Source organism: Geotrypetes seraphini, chromosome 4 (genome assembly GCF_902459505.1).
Source record: "Geotrypetes seraphini chromosome 4, aGeoSer1.1, whole genome shotgun sequence".
In the NCBI taxonomy this organism is placed as follows: domain Eukaryota; kingdom Metazoa; phylum Chordata; class Amphibia; order Gymnophiona; family Dermophiidae; genus Geotrypetes; species Geotrypetes seraphini.
In genome coordinates, this window is record NC_047087.1 from 318,515,998 (window position 1) to 318,538,744 (window position 22,747).

General features: G+C 42.6%; 1 protein-coding gene across 5 annotated transcripts in view; it reads right to left on the reverse strand.

Annotated features, from left to right (window-relative positions):
- The window catches only part of CACUL1 (CDK2 associated cullin domain 1), a 90,746-nt gene extending 78,562 nt beyond the window's left edge, over positions 1 to 12,184 (reverse strand). The window contains exons 1-3 of one of the 5 annotated variants that reach the window (XM_033943677.1): positions 11,920 to 12,184; positions 2,622 to 2,748; positions 631 to 733 (exon numbers count right to left, since the gene is read on the reverse strand). In XM_033943677.1, coding sequence (XP_033799568.1) covers positions 631 to 733; positions 2,622 to 2,748; positions 11,920 to 12,085 — 396 coding nt within the window. In that variant the 5' untranslated portion in view covers positions 12,086 to 12,184. Of the gene's footprint in view, positions 1 to 630; positions 734 to 2,621; positions 2,749 to 11,607; positions 11,636 to 11,694; positions 11,853 to 11,919 lie in introns of those variants that run through there. The other 4 variants (XM_033943678.1, XM_033943675.1, XM_033943680.1 and 1 more) reach the window with 4 other exon arrangements.
- Between the last annotated feature and the right edge of the window lie 10,563 nt (positions 12,185 to 22,747).

The window sequence follows — 22,747 nt, forward strand, 5'->3', positions numbered from 1 at the left end:
AGAAGAACCTCCTTACGTTTGTACGGAATCTATCCCCTTTCAATTTTAGAGAGTGCCCTCTTGTTCTCTCTTCCTTGGAGAGAGTGAAAAACCTGTCCTTATCTACTAAGTCTATTCCCTTCATTATCTTGAATGTTTTGATCATGTCCCCTCTCAGTCTCCTCTTTTCAAGGGAGACGAGGCCCAGTTTCTCTAATCTCTTGCTATACATATCCTACAATTCTATGTGGATTACATATTATTCAAGTCCTCAGGCATTTTCCCCTAACTGTCCCATCAGGCTCCCACTCTATCTAATGTACCTGGGGCAATGGGGATTAAGTGACTTGACCAGGGTCACAAGGAGCAGAGCACGATTCGAACCCACAACCTCAGGGAGCCGAGGCTGTAGCTCTAACCACTGCACCACACACTCCCACAATCTCTAATGCCTTCTGCTACAGCATTCCCACCCCCGAGGAATGTCCTCAGCGAGAGAGATCCCTTTCCTGAAAAACACAGAAAAAAATCCTGCTCGGGAAGAAATGTTTGTTTGAGCTAAGCGCAATATAGTTCTGCGGCATTTAATGCAAAATGAAGCCAGCTAAATCTCTCTGGACCTAAAGCCGGCAAGCATCTGCAGTCTCTTACCCGCAGCTCCTTTGACACTCTCTCCAAATGGTCGGTAATCTTCTCCATCAGGTCACTGTACATCTGTTCCGAGTGCTGCTGGCAGACGCATTTATATACACAACTGTGGAGAGCAGAGAATCAGGTTATAGGACAGTGTTATCCCTGGGAATTTCTCTGAACACTTTCACCAAGACTTAACAATAACGTGCATTTCAGCTGGATTTTACTTGTGCTTTTAGACATACTCTGTAGATATGCCAAGAAAATGAAGGCGCTAAAACTTACCCCAAGTTATTCACATTTTAAATTTCTTATCCTTCACACTTAGTGGTGTAGCAAAGGGAGAAGGCAACCCTCCCCCCCTTTCCCTATTCATCTTTAACTTTTCGCCAGTGCATACAGCATCTCCCGCTTACTGCCAACGCCAGCCTCGGCTCTCCCTCTGATGTCACTTCCTGGCAGGAAGTGAGTTCAGAGGGAGAACCGAGGCCAGTGTGTGCAGCAAACTGGAGATGCTGCTCAGGCCAGTGAAGAGTTAAAGAGATATATGGAGGGATGGAGAGGTGTCGGTGTCCCCACCAAGAGAGCACTCAGGGCAGTCCACCCCCATTATTACGCTACTGTTCACACTATACAAGAGATTTGTACACTACGGAAGCTAATTTCCCTCATCCATATTCATTGTGGATGCCTTCAAAAACTGCTTGGCTTGAGAAAGCTAGCTCTCTCTTGGAAGTGAGCATGTGGTGATATTTTCAACACTACGCCGAGTTGTGCCATTCTAGATTTGAGAAAAACCTCACAGCACTGAAATCCTTTTTTTTTTTAAAACAAAAACATTAAAAAGCATTTTTCCATATATGCGCCAATGCAAGTAGTAAAATCCCACCAAGTATAAACCCACGTCTAGGCAGATGCCTGGTGTTTGAAGGTCATAAACAGTCCACTACTGCATAAGTGTTCAAATCACACAATGTTCCTCGGAATGCCACACCATGCTTGTGTGGTAGCCGTCCTCACTGGAACTTTTTATACTGTGATATGGTGAACGAGTGTGCAACAATTTGCAGAATAAATAATTAGTAAAGTGTCTGTGCTCATTAATAAAATGTAATACATATTAGAGAGTATAATCAATGCATAATAATAACTTAGCTTTTAACCGGATGTGCCTTGTTCCCCGCCGGGGAAGCTAAGTTATTAGTAGATCTCATGAGCAAGTGGCTCTGGGACAAAACGTCCCAGGTGAATGTTCTGTGTCTGCGTTTGATCTATTGTATTGTTCCCCACCAGGGAACAAGGCACATCCGGTTAAAAGCTAAGTTATTATTATGCATTGATTATACTCTCTAATATGTATTACGTTTTATTAATGAGCACAGACACTTTACTAATTATTTATTCTGCAAATTGTTGCACACTTGTTCAACATATCAAACTATAAAAAGTTCCAGTGAGGACGGCTACCACACAAGCATGGTGTGGCATTCCGAGGAACATTATGCAGTAGTGGACTGTTTATGATTGTTGGATAGCGATATATTATTGCCTACATATTGCATTGACTGCTCAACATTATGGCATACTTATCTACTAGCCAAATGGTGTTTGTGGGAACATTTTCTCTCATCTGTGTCACATTAGATCTCATGAGCAAGTGGATCTGGGATAAAGCGTCCCAGGTGAATGTTTTGTGTCTGCGTTTGCTCTATTGTATTCAGAGTTTAGTCAGGTTCCAGCAAAAATGAAGCACTCCTAGCGCTTTCCAAACATGGCTACCGATTCCAGCTCAGCAAATCTGCTCAGTGGTTTCAGGCACCAGCCGGAAACATATTGTAAAGAAATGGGAGAAAGATTTAGGCACCAACAGCACAGTCTAAAACAAAGAGCAAGTCCTGCTCTCACAGAGTCAGGGCCTCCAGATAAGACAAATACCCAAAGCACATCGCGTCAAAATGAGAGAGCGCATGCCCAATGCTGATCCTGGGAGGTAACGTGAGGAAGCTTACCTGTAAATCTGTTCATAGGAGATCGGGATGTAGTCACCAGGACTCTGAGTTAAAAGCTGATCAATGGCACTGTTCAATTTTGGCCAATATGTGCTCTTGTAATCTTCTACAGTAATCACATTCATTACTAGAAAGAAAACAGAATCAGACCAAGTTAACTTGCAGTATTCAATTCTATTCTGCAATCTATAGTCCACCTTTTTTTGATTAAGAATCAAGCAGATTATCGTGTAAGAAGGGATCGTCAACAAAATGGAGAAGACAATGATCTACATTACAAATTAGATCTTCTAAAATTGAAACTAAGTGTGCCTTTAAAGCTTTTCAAAAGAGAGAAAATGGTATAGTGGGTGATCATCTGGCATCCAGTGGCCACCACATGGTGTGGTTTAATATTAAGACAGGTGTAGAGAGGCCTCAATCAAAAGTAAAGGTTCTAGACTTTAAGAAAAACAACTTTATTTGGATGGGGGATTACAACAAGAAACATCTGAAAGAAATGAGCAGACGATAATGAATTTTTTTTATACGACATCCTTTAGTTGAAGGAAAGCTAAACAAGCCATGAGTACTTCACTGATGTTTTCTAGAATTGGGAGTTACACCCGAAGAATGGTGGAAATGGTCCCGCTCCACAAAAGTAGAAGTAAGGAAGCAGCAGGGACCTACAGGCCGATCAGCCTGACTTCTGTGGTAAGTTGATTAATGGAAATGGTTTCAAAACAGAGAATAGTGACATTTTTGGAATCAAGGGGATCACAGGAACCAAGGCAACATGGATTCACTAGAGGTAGGTCTTGTCAGACAAATCAGTTCAATTTCTTTGACTGGGTGACCAGAGAACTGGATAGAAGGGGTACGTTAGAAGTGGTATATTTAGATTTTAGCAAAGCCTTTGATAGTATTCCACACAGATGGCTAATAAATAAACGGAGTACCCTCAGGATGGGCCCCAAAATGACAGACTGGGTCAGGAACTGGTTGAGTAGAAGGCAACAGAGGGTAGGTGTCAATGGAGATCACTCAGAGGAAAGGGATGTTACCGGTGGTATGCTTCAAGGTTCGGTTCTTGGGCTTGTTCTTTTTATGTTTCAAGTTTTATTATTTTTAATATACCGATCATCAACAGGTATGTAGCCAGTTTACAACGCTATGATAAAAAAATAAAAAATTAAAATACTTATAAAAGGGGGAAAAGTGAACATTGAAGACGTTTTAGAAAAACATACATGAGAGTGGGAATAGAAGAAGAAAGGTGGGGGTAAAGTTACGTTGCTAAAAAGAAAAAGAGGAAGAGAAAAGAAGAAAATAAAAAATAAAAAAACTGGGGTTAAAAAGAAGAGAGAAGGAGAGGGATAAAACATTAGGGATTGGGTCACTTCTTAAAAGCGGTTGGCAGACTTGGCAATAAAAAGTTTAGGAACTGTAGAATGCATCTTGAAATCGAAACGTTTTTAGTTTAATCTTAAATTTATCGAGGAGATTTTTGTGGTGAACTTTGAGGAGGTAAAGATGGGGCGACAACGGAGAAATTGGATCTCCTAGTGTAATAAAAGAGTCTGAGAGGGGCAGAACGGGATGAAAGGGAGGAAGACGTGAGAGTTTTGTTTTATAGGTAATACGGTGTGTGATAGGTAGCCAGTGGGCTTCTTTCAGAAGGGGGGTAACGTGATCATATTTCCCTAACTTATGTAGGAGTTTGATTGCCGTGTTTTGAATGAGCTGTAATTCTTTTTGAGGAATTCCGCTATAAAGAGAATTGCAGTAATCAAGGTGAGAGATAACTAATGAATGGAATAGCTTTGGTATCGAGAATAGAAGTTAAAGAACGAATAAGCCGGAGTTTATAGAAGCAGATTTTTACCACTGAACTAATCTGATCATGAAAAGTTAAATCTTTTAGTTTTATTTTTGTTTCCATTTTTACAGGGTAAGATTTGATAAGGATCTGTTCAAATCTTTTTATTCAAAATTTCCCAACTCCTGACAAATCTCCTTTCTTCCAACAATTGAGATATGGTTACTTTGCCTAGCTCAGACTAAAACTTCTTCAGAGTTACTGTATATATAGCTCCCTATTATCATCATTTTTAATTAAATTTCAACTGGTTATGGGCCTGTTCTTGAATGTTTTTGGGCTGACAGGTAAGATCAGCAATAGACACCCTTGATTAAGAACATAAGAACTGCCGCTGCTCAGTCAGACCAGTGGTCCATCATGCCCAGCAGTCCGCTCACGCGGACCTTGAATGTTTCTGGTCCAAGACCAGCACCCTAATTGAGACTAGCCCTACCAGCGCACGTTCCTATTCAGCAGGAACTTGTCTAACTTTGTCTTGAATCCCTGGAGGGTGTTTTCCCCTATAACAGCCTCTGGAAGAGCGTTCCAGCTTTCTACCACTCTCTGGGTGAAGAAGAACTTCCTTACGTTTGTACGGAATCTATCCCCTTTCAACTTTAGAGAGTGCCCTCTTGTTCTCCCTACCTTGGAGAGGGTGAACAACCTGTCCTTATCTACCCTTCAGTACCTTGAATGTTTCTATCATGTCCCCTCTCAATCTCCTCTGTTCGAGGGAGAAGAGGCCCAGTTTCTCTAATCTTTCGCTGTATGACAGCAACTCCAGCCCCTTAACCATCTTAGTTGCTCTTCTCTGGACCCTTTCAAGTAGTACCGTGTCCTTCTTCATGTACGAAGAAGGACCTAGAGAGATCTGAAATTTAGTAGTTAAGATTTAATGCTAAGAAATGCAATGTCATATATTTGGAATGGTACAGGGGTGTGAAGAACTTTTGTGCACGAAAGAGGAGCAGGACTTGTGTTGATCTTAAGATGGCCAAACAGGCTGAAAAGGTGACAGCAAATCTAGAAGGATGCTAGGATGCAAAGGGAGAGGAATAGTCAATAGGAAAAAAGAGGTACTGATGCCCCTGTATAAGACTCTGGTGAGACCTCATTTAGAATATTGTGTACAATTCTGGAGGCCGCTCCTTCAAAAAGACTTAAAAAGGATGGAGTCGGTCCAGAGGAAGGCTACTAAAATAGCGTGTGATCTTCATGATAAGACGTATGGGGACAGACTGAAAGATCTCAATCTGTATACTTTGGAAGAAAGACTCTTAGCCATACCCTTCTCCTCCACTGCCAATTCCAGACTTCGTTCCTTTCATCTAGCTGCCCCCTATGCCTGGAATAAATTACCTGAGTTTGTCCGTCAAGCCCCTTCCCTTCTTTAAAAGCAGACTGAAAACCCACTTTTTTTGATATGGACATCAATCCTTAACCCTACTCCTCTGCCCTCCAACCCAGCCCACTGATTAACCGTTCCCCTTAAATGTATCCATGACACCCTGTTTGTCTGTCTTGCCCATTTAGATTGTAAGCTCTTTCGAGCAGGGACTGTTTTCTTATTCTTTGTGACAATGTGCGTCTGGTAGCACTATACAAATAATTAATAGTAGTAGTGGGGGAGATATGATAGAGACATTTGAATAGCTACGTGACATAAATGTGTATGAGGAGAGATATGATTTTTCCGGTCACAGCCCCACAAATCTGGATTTCATTGCCATTTAATATAAGAGAAGAAAAAGCACTGAGCAAGTTTAAAAGTCTCCTAAAGATCTGGCTATTCAAGGATGCTTTCCAATAGATATGTTATAACCTATAATAACTTCAGGAAGACGATCTAATAGAATTAAGCGGGTACCTGTTCCCTAACCTTCTGTGTCTTGACCCTCCCCTGGTTTTATTTTTTTTTTTAGAATTGTATTTATGTCAATTGCTGTCAACCGCTTCCCTCCTTACATGTATTAGCAGTGAATGTTATGTTTGTCGGTTTTTTAAATTTTATTCAATTTTTGAACTTATGTAAATCGCATTAATCCAGGTAACTCTCCTCCCTTGTAACCAAAAAAAAAACCAAACAAACCCAAAACTGTTGTAACTTCACTGGAAATGTCCAGTTAGCTCTTTTGTAATCCGCCTTGAACTGCAAGGTATAGGCGGAATAGAAGTCCCTAATGTAATGTAATGGATTTGGACTATGCGAAGTAATCAAAGAAAGGAAATAAACTTGAAAAGGACGCTCTGGAATGAGAGGGCATAGGATATGAAGTTGATAGGCTCAGGAGTAATCTAAAGAAATATTTGTTTGACAGAAAGGGTGGTAGACGCATGGAATAATCTCCTGGTAGAGGTGGTGGAGACAAAGACTGTCTGAATTCAAGAAAGCGTGGGATCTCTTAGGGAGAGGAGATGGTGGATGCTGTGGATGGGCCATTTAGCCTTTATCTGACATCATATTTCGATGTTTCAACGCTGTGGCTTTCTTCAGGTCTGCAGTTTGTCTTTATATATAATGGATCCTCAAACCTGATTGGTTGGGGCTCGAGGTGAATGTGACAGGAAAGTCCGTTGGTCAGCAAATTGAATTTTTCTGGGAAAATCTGCTGCTCTCTTTTTCCTGGAGAATGGAAAATTCTCTGGTGAGAATAACAGATGTTCTCCTGTGAAGCTGGGTTATGTGTTCTCACACTACTCTTGCAATTTAACAACTTTGAATAATTGTGTCATCAGCAAATTTAATTCTCTCACTAGTTATTTCCATCTCTAGATCACTGACAAATAAGTTAAAAAGCAGCGGTCCCCACTATTTACCCTTCTCCAATGAGAATTTTAAACACTTAACTCTACATTTCAATCAGTTCTCAATCCATAAATGCATACTGTTTAAAACTATAAACGAAGACAGCCCAACCTACCTCAACCAGACATAGAAAAACTCACACTCCAATCAAAGAAGTTAAACGGAAAAAAACGGCCTCCCAGCTACTCAAGCAGCAAAACTAGACAACCAAATCTCCAATCTATTGACAACAACCACAAACTACAAGATGTTCAGAAAAGAAATAAAAACCATACTCTTCACGAAATCCCTGAAAAAGTCTTAACATCGCAAATACCTTTCTTCTTCCGGACTCTCTGATACTATGCTTTACCTTAACTAGACATGACCAATGATCCTCTTTTGTAACACACCTATTATAAATCTTTTGTAATCCGCCTTGAACCGCAAGGTAATGGCGGAATAGAAATCTCTAATGTAAAGTAATGTAAAAGGACATGACCTCCTATCCCATGACTTTCCAATTTCCTCAGACGTCTTTCATGAGGTACCTTCTGAAATGCTTTTTGAAAATCCAAATACACAATATCAATTTCCTTTGACTAAAACCATGTTGGCTTGCTCTCATTAATCCATGCTTAAGTATATGTTCTGTCAGTTTGTTCTTTATAATAGTTTCTACCATTTTGCCCTGCACCAACGTCAGACTTGCTTTTCTATAACCCTTTTTAAAAATCGTCATCATGTTGGTCACCCTCCACTCTTCTGATACTATGCTGGACTTTAAAGAAAAATTTCTAATCCAGATGTATTCACTTGTTTTAGAAACAGTTCGAAAGAAAGAAAAAGTTGTATTCCAGAACAAACATCTTTGCCTTCTTCCTTAGACCACAATCTGTGGGGGAGAATGAATATAAAAGATACGAAGATCTAAAGAAAGATAATTCAACTAAAATGCAAGGCAGAACAAACCTACAGCATTATCCTATAACAGTTGTCTCAAACCTGCGGCCCACCAGGTACTATTTTGAGGCCCTCGGTATGTTTATCATAATCACAAAAGTAAAATAAAACAGTTTCTTGATCATATAGCCAAAAGGAAAGAGTTTGATCTCATGCAAAATTGTCCTTTCTTTAATAAAGACATTAACTATTTTTTCTGAGGCCCTCCAAGTACCTACAAATCCAAAATGTGGCCCTGCAAAGGGTTGGAGTTGGAGACCACTGTCCTATAAGCAGGTCAAAAAGGTATTATCAGGCAATTCTGTTCATATGAAAGAATGCTTTTAACTGCTCAGGAGAGATATTTAGATCTTCCAAACCGAAAACAAGCATTTACATGGATAAGCTAGCAAGAAGGTTGCTCCAAAACCAAGACTATCGTGTCTTAAAGCTAAAAAACCCCCAGAAGAAAGCCGATCATGTAATCTTCTAACAAACTTAAGTCTGGAAAATGCTTGTCTTCGTAACCTGCGATTTCATTGTAAGGCCAGAATCTAGCATTAACAGTTTGAATACACAAGTCCTTAATATGAAAATCAGGAGGAACGTCCATCTCAAGAATTTGATAACAGTAAAATTTGAGTTTTAGCCATATTGAGCTGCAGCAGTCAAACAAGGTGTCAACCTACAGAAAGTAACATTTACAGAACTCTTAATTTCTAACAAAAATTGTATATCAATATAAATTAAACTTGATAGGAAAACTGTTTAATAATCTGCATACACTTTAAATTTTCCTGCCTACTATTTAAAGCAATAAACAGAGACAGCCCAGCCTATTGGAACAATCGACTAATTCAATCCACCTCAATCCACGCACCATTCACACACCCTCCAACCAAAAACGTCAAAAGAAAAAAACTGGACGACAACCTCCTAGCCACTCGAGCTGCAAAACTCAACCCACAACTCTACAACCCATTGACCATGACCACAGACTACAAAACCTTCAAAAAAGAGATAAAAACCCTTCTATTCATAAAACCGAACTAAAACCAACATCACCTGCAACTTCTAATATCATGTCAACTCAGATGTAATCCTTAACAGGTAAAATTGTTGAGGGTATGTTAAAACCCTCAGCTCAGTGTTGCGGTGGCTGCTAAGAAAGCAACTAGAATGGTAGGGTTTATAAGAAAAAGAAAGATGAGAATGTTATAATGCCTTTGTATCGTTCTATGGTATGGCTGCACCTTGAACACTGGGTGCAATTCTGGTCGCTGTATCTCATCTGAAAAAAAGATACAGCGGAACTAGAAAAGGTACAGAGAAGGGCAACGAAAATGATAAAAGGGATGGGATGACTTCCCTATGAGGAAAGGCTAAAGCGGTTGGACTCAGGGGCGATATGCCAAAGGAGTGGAAAGGGGAGATGTGAATCGCTTGGAACTCTTTCCAAAAATACTACGACTAGGGGACATGCGATGAAGCTACTAAGTAATAGATTTAAAGCAAACCAGGGAAAATATTTCTTCACACAACGTATAATTAAACCTTGGAATTCATTGCCAGAGAATGTGGTGAAATTGGTTAACTTAACAGGGTTTAAAAAAGGCTTGGTTAATTTCCTAAAAGGGAACTCCAAAGGCCATTATTGAGATGGCTTTGGGAAACCCACTGCTTATTCCTAGGATAAGCAGCCTAAAATCTGTTTTACTTACTTGGGATCTAGCTAGGTATTTCTTAATAGAAAAATAAACGGCACTACTTAGAGACAAAAACTCTGGGGTATTCCAATCCGACATACCTTCTTCTGATGAGATTTTGAAACACTGAACTTTCTACATTGCTAATCTCTCTGAACTTAAACAATGAGAATAGCATAATCATGTCAAAGGCTGCACTTACATCAAGACTTACTAAAAAATAATGTTTATCTTTATCAAAGAGCACAAACCAAAAAGAACTGACCTCAAATAATCCACAGAGAAACCAAGAAAACACTGTGGAATGACGATGATCCTGAAATGGACTTTAATGGTGGAATCAAAAGTTCCAAAGATACAATAAAATAATCCACATAAAAAGTACATAATCTACATATAAATCAAAAGGACCTAGTCCGCTATTGACTCAAGACCCAACACGGTCTGTGTTTGGACAAAATGTCGTCTTCAGGGGTCCCTAAGAGTCCTGTGATGATGAATACGTGGAGAAACCGAACGCTGCGGAAAAACCAAAGCACCATTCGTTTCTCCATGTATTCATCATCACAGGACTCTTAGGGACCCCTGAAGACGACATTTTGTCCAAACACAGACCGTGTTGGGTCTTGAGTCAATAGCGGACTAGGTCCTTTTGATTTATATGTAGATTATGTATTTTTTATCTGGATTATTTTATTGTATCTTTGGAACTTTTGATTCCACCATTAAAGTCCATTTCAGGATCATCGTCATTCCACAGTGTTTTCTTGGTTTACCTTTATCAAAGGCCTCCCTCACAGAATTAAGTAAATAAGTAAGGTCTCTGTGTTATGCTGTGACCTGAAGCCATATATGATGACAAGTCTACAAATTTATCATAAAGCAATTTTTCAAGAACTTTTGCAATGAAGGAAAATAATTCTTCTGGCATGCTGGTGCATAAAAGAGGTGGGGGGGGATACTTTTCCTCGTTTATTTCTGTTTTAGCACAATTACTGTATTTTTCACTCCAGAAGACGAACCCTAAATTTAGAGGAGGAAAACAAGAAAAAAACATTCGGAACCAAATTGTCCCTGCCAGGCTCTGGGCTTGATGGACCATTGGTCTGACCCAGTAAGGCTATTCTTATGTTCTTAAGGAAAGCAAAGAGAGATCTTGAAAAGAAGATTGCATTGGAGGCAAAACTACAAAGTAAAAGTATTTTTTTTAAGTATATTAGAAGCAAAAAGTCAGTAAAAGAATTAGATGGACAACTAGATGACCAAGGTGGTAAGAGAGGCAGTCCGGGAAGGCAAGGCCATAGTGGAGAGATTAAACTAATTCTCTGCTTCAGTCTTCACCAGGAAGATGTGAGGGAGATATCAGTGCCAGAAATTGTATTCAGCGCTGATGGGTCAGAGAAACTGAAAGCAAATAGAATTCTTAGGTAAGAAATGGAAAACAAACAGGAAAACATTAAAAATGTCTTTGTATCATTTTATGGTACAGTCACACCTCAAATACCATGTGCAATTCGAATCACTGAATCTCAAAAAAATATCTATGGCGGAATTAGAAATGGTACGGAGAAGGGTGACAAAAAGATAAAGGGGATAGGCTATATTGGCTAGTAGATGGTCCAGGGAAAATATGATAGAGGCCTAGGGCACATGCACCAAAACGAGTAAGAAAACATTTCTTTGCTCTACGTGTAATTAAGTTCTGGAATTCACCGTCAGAGAACATGGTGAAAGCAATTAGCTTAGCAGGGTTTAAAAAAAAAAAAGAAAGGTTTGGATCCTTAAGCCATTAAGACGGACTTGGGAAGATGCACTGCTTTTTTTTCTACTGTTGTGGGACTTTCAAGTTTGTTGCTCAAAGCCAGGGACTCGCAGCACTTTCCGGCCAGGCTTGAGGTTTTCCCGTTACTTCATCTGCCATCGCGCCCCCGAGCCTCCTGTAAGCCCTTCGGAGCAGGGACCGCTATCGATGAGCGAGAGCTAGCGGGGGAGGGGAGGGGGGGCTCTGAGGCCCGCAGGACTCACGGAACTTGGAGGCGGAGGTGTTGAGGCTCAGGCCCGCCTGGGGGTGGGCCTTGAGCTGGTCGCCGCGGTCGGGCCGGGGGCGCTCGGCCGCCGCCCGCCAGCTGTTGTGGTTGGGGTCTTCGGGGAGGGCCTGGTCCTCCTCCTCCTCCATGCCCGCGTCGTCCATGCCGGCCGAGCGGCGCTCGCCTGCGCCGTTCCCGCGGCCGTAAAGCGAGCCGCGCGGGGGGCGCCGGGAAGTGTAGTGCGCTCCAGGCACGTGGGTGGCGGCCATGTTGGATTCGGGCGCTGGGCGGAGAGATGGTCGCGCGCAGCAACCAACCGCTGCAGAAGAAGCCAATGGGCGCCCAGCAAATGCCCCGAACATGGCGTCTTAGGCTTTGCGAGTGGCTACAACCCACTGAATAGAAATTCTCAAAACTGACACATATCTGATCACATAGTAACATAGTAGATGACGGCAGATAAAGACCCGAATGGTCCATCCAGTCTGCCCAACCTGATTCAATTTAAAAAAATTTTTTATTTTTTTTTCTTCTTAGCTATTTCTGGGCAAGAATCCAAAGCTTTACCCGGTACTATGCTTGGGTTCCAACTGCCGAAATCTCTGTTAAGACTTACTCCAGCCCATCTACACCCTCCCAGCCATTGAAGCCCTCCCCTGCCCATCCTCCTCCAAACGGCCATACACAGACACAGACCGTGCAAGTCTGCCCAGTAACTGGCCTAGTTCAATCTTTAATATTTTTTGATTCTAAATCTTCTGTGTTCATCCCACGCTTCTTTGAACTCAGTCACAGTTTTACTCTCCACCACCTCTCTCGGGAGCGCATTCCAGGCATCCACTACCCTCTCCGTAAAGTAGAATTTCCTAACATTGCCCCTGAATCTACCACCCCTCAACCTCAAATTATGTCCTCTGGTTTTACCATTTTCCTTTCTCTGGAAAAGATTTTGTTCTACGTTAATACCCTTTAAGTATTTGAACGTCTGAATCATATCTCCCCTGTCTCTCCTTTCCTCTAGGGTATACATATTCAGGGCTTCCAGTCTCTCCTCATACGTCTTCTGGCGCAAGCCTCCTATCATTTTCGTCGCCCTCCTCTGGACCGCCTCAAGTCTTCTTACGTCCTTCGCCAGATACGGTCTCCAAAACTGAACACAATACTCCAAGTGGGGCCTCACCAATGACCTGTACAGGGGCATCAACACCTTCTTCCTTCTACTGACTACGCCTCTCTTTATACAGCCCAGCATCCTTCTGGCAGCAGCCACTGCCTTGTCACACTGTTTTTTCGCCTTTAGATCTTCGGACACTATCACCCCAAGGTCCCTCTCCCCGTCCGTGCATATCAGCTTCTCTCCTCCCAGCATATACGGTTCCTTCCTATTATTAATCCCCAAATGCATTACTCTGCATTTCTTTGCATTGAATTTTAGTTGCCAGGCATTAGACCATTCCTCTAACTTTTGCAGATCCTTTTTCATATTCTCCACTCCCTCTTCGGTGTCTACTCTGTTACAAATCTTGGTATCATCTGCAAAAAGGCACACTTTTCCTTCTAACCCTTCAGCAATGTCACTCACATACATATTGAACAGGATTGGCCCCAGCACCGAACCCTGAGGGACTCCACTAGTCACCTTTCCTTCCTTCGAGCGACTTCCATTAACCACCACCCTCTGGCGTCTGTCCGACAGCCAGTTTCTGACCCAGTTCACCACTTTGGGTCCTAACTTCAGCCCTTCAAGTTTGTTCAACAGCCTCCTATGAGGAACTGTATCAAAGGCTTTGCTGAAATCCAAGTAAATTACATCTAGCATATGTCCTCGATCCAGCTCTCTGGTCACCCAATCAAAAAATTCAATCAGGTTCGTTTGGCACGATTTACCTTTTGTAAAGCCATGTTGCCTCGGATCCTGTAACCCATTAGATTCAAGGAAATACACTATCCTTTCTTTCAGCAACACTTCCATTATTTTTCCAACAACTTAAGTGAGGCTCACCGGCCTGTAGTTTCCTGCTTCATCCCTGTGACCACTTTTATGAATAGGGACCACATCCGCTCTCCTCCAATCCCCAGGAATCACTCCCGTCTCCAGAGATTTGTTGAACAAGTCTTTAATAGGACTCGCCAGAACCTCTCTGAGCTCCCTTAGTATCATGGGATGGATCCCGTCTGGTCCCATCGCTTTGTCCACCTTCAGTTTTTCAAGTTGCTCATAAACACCCTCCTCCGTGAACGGCGCAGAATCTACTCCATTTTCTCGTGTAACTTTGCCAGACAATCTCGGTCCTTCTCCAGGATTTTCTTCTGTGAACACAGAACAGAAGTATTTGTTTAGCACATTTGCTTTCTCCTCATCACTCTCCACATATTTGTTCCCAGCATCTTTTAGCCTAGCAATTCCATTTTTTATCTTCCTCCTTTCACTAATATATCTGAAAAAATTTTTATCTCCCTTTTTTACATTTTTAGCCATTTGTTCTTCCGCCTGTGCCTTCGCCAAACGTATCTCTCTCTTGGCTTCTTTCAGTTTCACCCTGTAGTCCTTTCTGCTCTCCTCTTCTTGGGTTTTTTTATATTTCATGAACGCCAACTCTTTCGCCTTTATTTTCTCAACCACTAGGTTGGAGAACCATATCGGCTTCCTTTTTCTCTTGTTTTTATTGATTTTCTTCACATAAAGGTCCGTAGCCATTTTTATCGCTCCTTTCAGCTTAGACCACTGTCTTTCCACTTCTCTTATGTCCTCCCATCCTAACAGCTCTTTCTTCAGGTACTTTCCCATTGCATTAAAGTCCGTACGTTTGAAATCTAGGACTTTAAGTATCGTGCGGCCGCTCTCAACTTTAGCCGTTATATCAAACCAAACCGTTTGATGATCGCTACTACCCAGGTGAGCACCCACTCGAACATTAGAGATACTCTCTCCATTTGTGAGGACCAGATCCAATATCGCTTTTTCCCTTGTGGGTTCCTTCACCATTTGTCTGAGCAGAGCCTCTTGAAAGGTATCCACAATCTCCCTACTTCTTTCCGATTCCGCAGACGGAACATTCCAGTCCGCATCCGGCAGGTTGAAATCTCCCAACAGCAGAACCTCCTCTTTCCTTCCAAACTTTTGGATATCCACAATCAGATCCTTATCAATTTGCTGCGATTGAGTCGGAGGTCTGTAGACTACACCCACGTAGATAGAAGTTCCATCTTCTCTTTTCAGAGCAATCCATATCGCTTCTTCCTCTCCCCAGGTCCCTTGCATTTCGGTCGCTTGGATATTGATCTTTACATAGAGAGCTACTCCTCCACCTTTATGACCATCTCTGTCCTTCCTAAAAAGATTATATCCCGGTATGTTTGCATCCCATCCATGTGATTCACTGAACCATGTCTCTGTGATAGCAACAATATCTAGATCTGCCTCTAATATCAGGGCTTGCAGATCATGAACTTTGTTGCTTAGACTGGTTTTCATCACCAATGAAAACAAAAGATAATTTATTAAACATTGACATATAAAACCATGAAAATACAATTAAAAAAGTAAAATGATAAAAAATACTGTGATAAAAATCCACCCGGACCCTACACGGTCCGTGTTTCGGCAAACACGCCTTCCTCAGGGGTCCAATGGTTTGCAAACTCACATGTAAAGAATTGGACTGAAAACAGTCTATGTCTTAAACCTGTTGAAGGAGTCTGGGACTGCTTTTCCTAAGTGTTGAACTAAGTTTTCTCTTAAATAAAATGCTGAATTATGTTTAGCTGCAGACCTAACTTATCTCATGTTCTAGCCTGCCTGTACTGGGTGTTAGTTTGGACATTCTAACTTCTTATGGCTATCTCAGCATAAACAACATGTAACAGAAAGACTGCAGGGCCTAGATAAGTGACTTGCTAGTGACCTGCTAGTGTGAGCTTAGCACCAATGATTGTTGCGAAAAGTAACACGTGAAAAGTTGTTTCTAGAATTCAGTTGTATAGCCAGAAGAATGTATAAATATCTCTGTAACTTCCTGGTTTCGGCACTTCTGAAGCCAGCTTGGAGCTCAGAAGTCACATACGTATGCTAATAAACATCTGTGCTTTCTTCAAGTCTAAGTTTTGTGGCTGCCCAAAGTGACCTGTCACTGTGAGCAAAGAACACCATAGACAACATAAGAAGTTGCCTCCACTGAGGCAGACCAGAGGTCCATCTTGCCCAGCAGTCCGCTCCCGCAGCAGCCCATCAGGCCTATTGCCTGAGCAGTGGTCCCTGATTAATTTTATAACTTGCCTCTACTCCTATCTGTACTCCTCAATCCCTTTATCCTCTAGGAACCTATCCAAACCTTCTTTGAAGCCCTGTAACAAGTTGTTTTTGTTTTCATTGGTGGATTGTTTTCACTGTGGATCATTGGGTCTCCCTATTTTTCTTTGTTGTGCTACATTTCTGATCACCACATTGGAAATAAAATCATTTTTCCTTCCTTTGGTGTCCTGTGATTTCATGAGTCTCTGGTTGCACTTCCTTCTGACTGTGCAACCAATCTTGCTTTCTCTCTCCCTGCCCCCCATCTCTTTCTCCCTGCCCTCCCAAGCCTTCGCCCCTGAAGCCAATTCTGACGTCTGAGAGAAAGTTTCGGGCCAACAGCGATTGGCTGACATGGAACTTCCTCTCTGACATCAGAATTGACATCGGAGGGGAAGGCTTGTGCAGTCGCTGCACGCACCTGGTCTGTTGCTGCATTGGCGTTGGGGAAGCAGGGAGAAATCCCGGGACAGCTTGGAGACGCTCTTTCTGAAAACGGGACATTTCGGCATCCCCAAGCTGTGCGTGGGGACAACAGGACAGGCAATCTAAAAACGGTCACTTTAGTCATACCTATATTAGCCATTGGTTGCCTGTCACATGGCGAATACAATTCAAGATATTGACCTTGGTATTTCGTGAACTGTTGCCTAAGGTGATTGCCTCCTTATTGCAGACATATGTGTACCTGGTCACCCTTTGAGATCACAAGTTAGAGACCTCGTGGTTGTTCCCCCACTTCATTCAGTTACTAAAGTTGTAGATCCATCTCGAATGTTTCAGATGGCTGGACCTTCATTATGGAATTCAATTCCAGATTCCATTCGTCTAATTTTTCACTTTTTGGCTTTCCAGAAAAGTTTGAAAGCTTATTTTTTCCAATTGGCCTTCTCACAACTGGCGAATGTGTAATTTGACAATTATTTGGCCTTATTTTTAGGGCACTGGTTTCAGGTTGTAAGCTGTATGCTGCATTTTGTGTGTTTTGTTTTAATTATTCATGTATTGTTGTCTCACATCAATGTTGGCCATGTGGGTTATAAATGCTTGAAATAAATAAAATAAATAATAATAATTTTATTTTTGTATACTGCCATACCCAGGGAGTTCTAGGCGGTTCACAACAGATAGGTGAATTACATACAGTGCGATTGGAAAAAAAAGGAAGAACAAAAACAAGGCAATCGTAGGGTCCAACTAGTTTACATTGACAATTTAGGCGATGGAAGGGCTAAGTACAGAGCACATACAGTATGTACTGTAAGAGAATACAATTGAATTAAAGGGGGAACAAAGCATATTAGATAAAAGAGGGGAGCAACAGTCTTAGAAGGGTGGGGGGGAGGGGCGGAAAAGTAAAGGAGGAGGAGGGAAGCGAGAGGGGGGGGGAGCGTTGAGGATTTTGGTCTGTTGCAAAGAAGAGTTATGATGTGATTTCTAAAGTGGAGAAGGGGAACGTTGAGGTGGGAGGGGGAGCAATAAGTACCTACTGTTATGTGATGTTCAGTTCAATATTTTAAGTGACTTTCTGGTTTGTACTTCCAATTCATCTACTTTTACAGGTTTTTTTTTGGGGGGAGGGAAAGGGCTTAAATGCCATTAGATTAATTGTTGTCAAATTATTGTATTCTATGAAATTCAATAAAAACATTAAAAGAAAAAAAAAAAAATCATGTGTTTTCTACCTGGTTATTATTTTTCAAACGATGTTGGTCTCCATCTCTTGTTTCTGCTTTCCTCTGTCTTACCCGTCTGCCAGGTCACAAGGGGTGAGGCAATGCCACACTCTGCGGTAGAGCTCCAGATTGCTGTTGAGAGACAATGCATGTAATAGGGCCCAATTACATCTGTCACACACTAAATGTGTGTGACTTGGCGTGTCTGCATTCCAATCCTATACAGAAAACCTGTCATAACAATAGAAATAGAAACTGAAATGCAAGATATTAGAGCTATACAATACATTTCCCAAGCATGACATAGTGCAGTTAAAGTCAGATACCTTTGCTGTCCCAGCATGACTTTGGACTCGGTAGCTCTTTACTGCTTTTATCTGTTTTCTTAACTCTCTAAGGCAGGGGTGTCAAAGTCCCTTTTCGAGGGCCGCAGTCTAGTCAGGTTTTCAGGATTTCCCTAATAAATATGCATGAGATCTATTTGCATGCACTGCTTTCATTGTATGCTAATAGATCTCATGCATATTCATTGGGGAAATCCTGAAAACCCGACTGGATTGCGGCCCTCGAGGAGGGACTTTGACACCGCTGTTCTAAGGCAGGGGTAAGGAACTCCGGTCCTCAAGAGCCGTATTCCAGTCGGGTTTTCAGGATTTCCCCAATAAATATGCATTGAAAGCAGTGTATGCAAATAGATCTCATGCATATTCATTGGGGAAATCCTGAAAACCTGACTGGAATACGGCTCTCGAGGACCAGAGTTCCCTACCCCTGCTCTAAGGTCTCTTCCAGTGCAATTGGTAAGACATTCTAATCTAGACCAGTGGTTCCCAACCCTGTCCTGGAGGACCATCAGGCTAATCGGGTTTTCAGGTTAGCCCTAATGAATATGCATGGAGCAGATTTGCATGCCTGTCACTTCCACTATTTGCAAATCTCTCTCTCATGCATATTCATTAGGGCTAGCCTGAAAACCCGATTGGCCTAGTGGTCCTCCAGGATAGGGTTGGAAACCACTGATCTAGACAGTAGGTTATTTCCCTATAGTTGCGTGCTGCTGCAGAAGGAATCCACTCCAGATTTTTCACTCTGCCTCTGTTATACTTCACTGGGCTCTCTAGCTCCACCTTCAGTTCTTTCCTTCTGCACACAGGCCTGCAGGAGTGTTTGTTCTGCTCTCCCCATTTGAATATTTTTAATTCAACATAATTTCGTCCCATTTTCGAGTAATTTACTTCTGTCTGCTTGAGAATTCACAGACTTTGGTCTGTAGCTGACAGGCTGATCCCACTGGGTACCTGTTAGCCAGCCTGCATAGTTTGCTCTGGAGCTCAGGTCCATCCCTGACCTGGTCTCACCTACTGTTAAGCAGGGGTCAAGAACAGGCTATTGGGCACCCTTAGGGGGCTTGGCAGTGTCTCACAGGGTGCTGGCTGCGTCTTCATGCTTCTGCCCATCCTGGTACGCATCTGTTGGGCAGCAGGGGTGGAAGTATGGTCAGGCATAGCCTAGGGTATGACTGGCAGCCCATATGATTTGCAGAGGCATTCCCACCACTGTGGCAGTGAATTTCTCATCCAGCTACTGTGAGAGCTGAAAGCAAGCTACAGCACAGATCTTCTGTCAGGTCACAGTGAGTACATAGGCTGACAGCCCCCTCCTGAAAAATCCTAAAATCACTGTATTTAGAGTTTGGGAAGGGTGAAAAATATTGCAATTTTGGTGAGATTTTTTTATGGTGGCCATCTTGGATTTTTAGCAATCCTTTTTCTAAAGCTCCCTGCTAATCTAATGTAATCTTCATTTTATATACCGAATCTACTCCCTAAGGAGCTCGACTCGGTTTACAGTTTGTTAAAAAATGAAACATAACAAGCAAAAACTGTGGGATAAAAACAGAAATTGGTTAGATTAGATCAGCGGTCTCAAACACGCGGGCCGCGGGCCGCATGTGGCTCTCCAGGTTTTATTTGCGGACCGCGGTCTGGAGGCGATCATTCTCTTCCTTTTGGAGCAGCAGCCGGATCGTTCGTTCAAAGCCGCGGGTTGGCGGCTCCTTGCGCTATCCACTCCTGCATCGGAAGCCTCTCTGATGTCACAACATCAGAGATGCTTCAGACGCAGGCACGGATCTCGCAAGGAACCGTCACCCGAGGCTTTGAACGAACGAGCCGACCAGACACGCTGCTGCTCCAGTGGCGTACCAAGGGGGGGGCGGTCCACTGTTCTCCCTAGAGTGCGGCTCGTCTAGAGCAGTGGTGCCCAACCTGCTTCCCTTCCCTTCTCACTGCTGCCATCGGGGATCAGGCCGGCACCGTGTTCTTTGATCTCCCTGCTTCTCTTCCCTGCGGGGCCGACCAACTCTCGCGGCCCGTCAATTCTGACGTCGAGAGGACGTTCTGGCTAGACAATCGCTGCCTGGCTGCCCGGAATGTCCTTTCCGAGGTTAGAATTGACGTTGGGCGGTGAGAGTTGGTCAGCCCCGTGCAGAAGAGAAGCAGGGAGATCTCGGCCTGTTCCCGATAGCGGCAGCGGCAGCAGCCTATTCCGCAGCAGCGATGGCATGGGGGAGGGCAGGAAGGAAGGAAGAAAGAAAGAAGGTGGGTGGGGACAGGGAGCCAGAAAAAAAAGCAAAAAATGGGGCACGGAGGAAGGAAGGAAGAAAGAAAGGAGTTGGGACAGGGAACCAGAAACAAAGCAAAAAATGGGGCACGGAATCAGAGAAAGACAGACAGAGAAAGAAAGAAAAAGTTGGGGGAGGAAATGAGGTCTGGAGGAGAGGAAGCATACAGGAGGCTGAAAGAAGGGAAGAAGTATTGGATGCACAGTCAGAAGAATAAAGTGCAACCAGAGACTGATGAAATTACCAAAGGTAGGAAAATTATTTTATTTTCAATTTTTAGTGATTGAAATGTGCCAGTTTTGAGAAAGAAAAGATATTGAACTTTAAATGTGAGTGCTGCAGAAAAAAATAGAGTACTTGGAGGGCCGCAGAAACAGTGTCTTATTAAAGAAATGACAATTTTGCATGAGGTAAAACTCTTTATAGTTTATATATCTTTCCTTTTAACTGTTAAAGGAAAGTTTTATAAACTATAAAGAGTTTTACCTCATGCAAAATTGTCATTTATTTAATAAGACATTAACTATTTTTTCTGCAGCCCTCCAAGTACCTACAAATCCAAAATGTGGCCCCGCAAAGGGTTTGAGTTTGAGACCACTGGATTAGATGGATGGAAAAAGTTAGAAAAAAGTATGTTGAATTGCTTAAAATACGACAGCTAAAATCAGATTAACTATTGTGAAAACAACCAGGTTTTTTAACTTTTTCAAAACTGAAATAATTGATAAGAACATAAGAAATGCCTTCACCGGATCAGACCTAGGTCCATCTAGTCCGGCGACCCGCACTCGCGGAGGCCCAGTTAGGTGCTCCCTGTTGGAGACCAGGATTTCACGTATCCCTCGATATGATTTGCAAGAAGGTGTGCATCCAACTTGCGCTTGAAACCCAGAACAGTAGTCTCCGTCACAACCTCCTCCGGGAGAGCATTCCAAGCGCCCACCACTCTCTGTGCGAAACAGAACTTCCTGACATTTGTCCTGAACCTGCTGCCACTCAATTTCAGGCTATGACCTCTTGTCCGTGTCACATCTGAAAAAGTCAGTAATGCTGCTTCCTGGTCTAATTTGTCAAATCCTTTTAATATTTTAAAAGTCTCTATCATATCCCCTCGCAGTCTTCTCTTTTCGAGTTTTCCGAGGCGTTCTTTGTAGCTCAACTTCTCCATACCTTTGACTAGTTTCGTGGCTCACCTCTGGACCCTCTCCAGCAGTTATATATCTTTCTTAAGGTATGGAGACCAGTGTTGGACATAGTATTCCAAGTGTGGTCTGACCATTACTCTGTAAAGTGGCATTATGACGTCCTCCGATCTACTTGTGATCCCCTTCTTAATCATGCCCCAACATCCTGTTTGCTTTCTTTGCCGCCGCCATTCCAAATTCTCACCAATTTAAAAGTAAAAGATTTACTAAACTTCCCAGTGCATTTAATACCTGCTTCTTCAAAACTGGAAATTTTGACTAGAAACCTGTGGGATGGAGTCCTTTGGCTCTCCTCATGTGGATTCTTGCCAGGATTGCACATATTAAGCAATTTTAGAGCATTTTTGTGCCATGTCCTGCATGGCACAGCTGGATAGGCAAAGCATCCAGCTTAGCCTTTCCCCTGCTGAAGCAGGTGACCAAATGCTCAGGGCTCAGCACGGCTGATAATTCTGTCTGCCAGGCTGCGGCCCCTTCACAGCCTAGAAAACGCACATTTTAGTCACCTTAGATTGAGTCTATGCCCTAGGAGCCAGACTCTCCGGAGGATGCTCTGAAAATTGCTAAAGCTATGTAATGCTGATATCCTCTGGCACAGGAGTGTCAGCAACTTATGGATCAGTCCAGGGTGGATTTTTTGGTGGCACAGGTGGCTACATGCACCTTTTCCCCCAGTATAGGTGGTGTATTGTTAGACGATATACAGGACCGCCATGTAGATGGGGTCCTCGGGAAACTCTTTAATGCAGCTACTTTAGGCATTAAAGCTACTTAGATGATGTTTTTTGTCACGCATGCCTGTCTCAATTGCGCACACTGCCTAGGTTCAGCAGCGGGGCAGGGAGGTTATTTCAAATCTCAGTGAATTTGAAGAAAAGGGATTTCCCTAATTTACCTGCATACATGACGCCTTTTAACGAGGAAAAAGATAGTTTGAGTTTGTGGGCGGATCTGGTAGTGTCAGGTCTCGAAGAATTCCAGGATAGTGGAATTAGGGGAGGAAGAATGCCATGTAGGATCTTGAATATTAG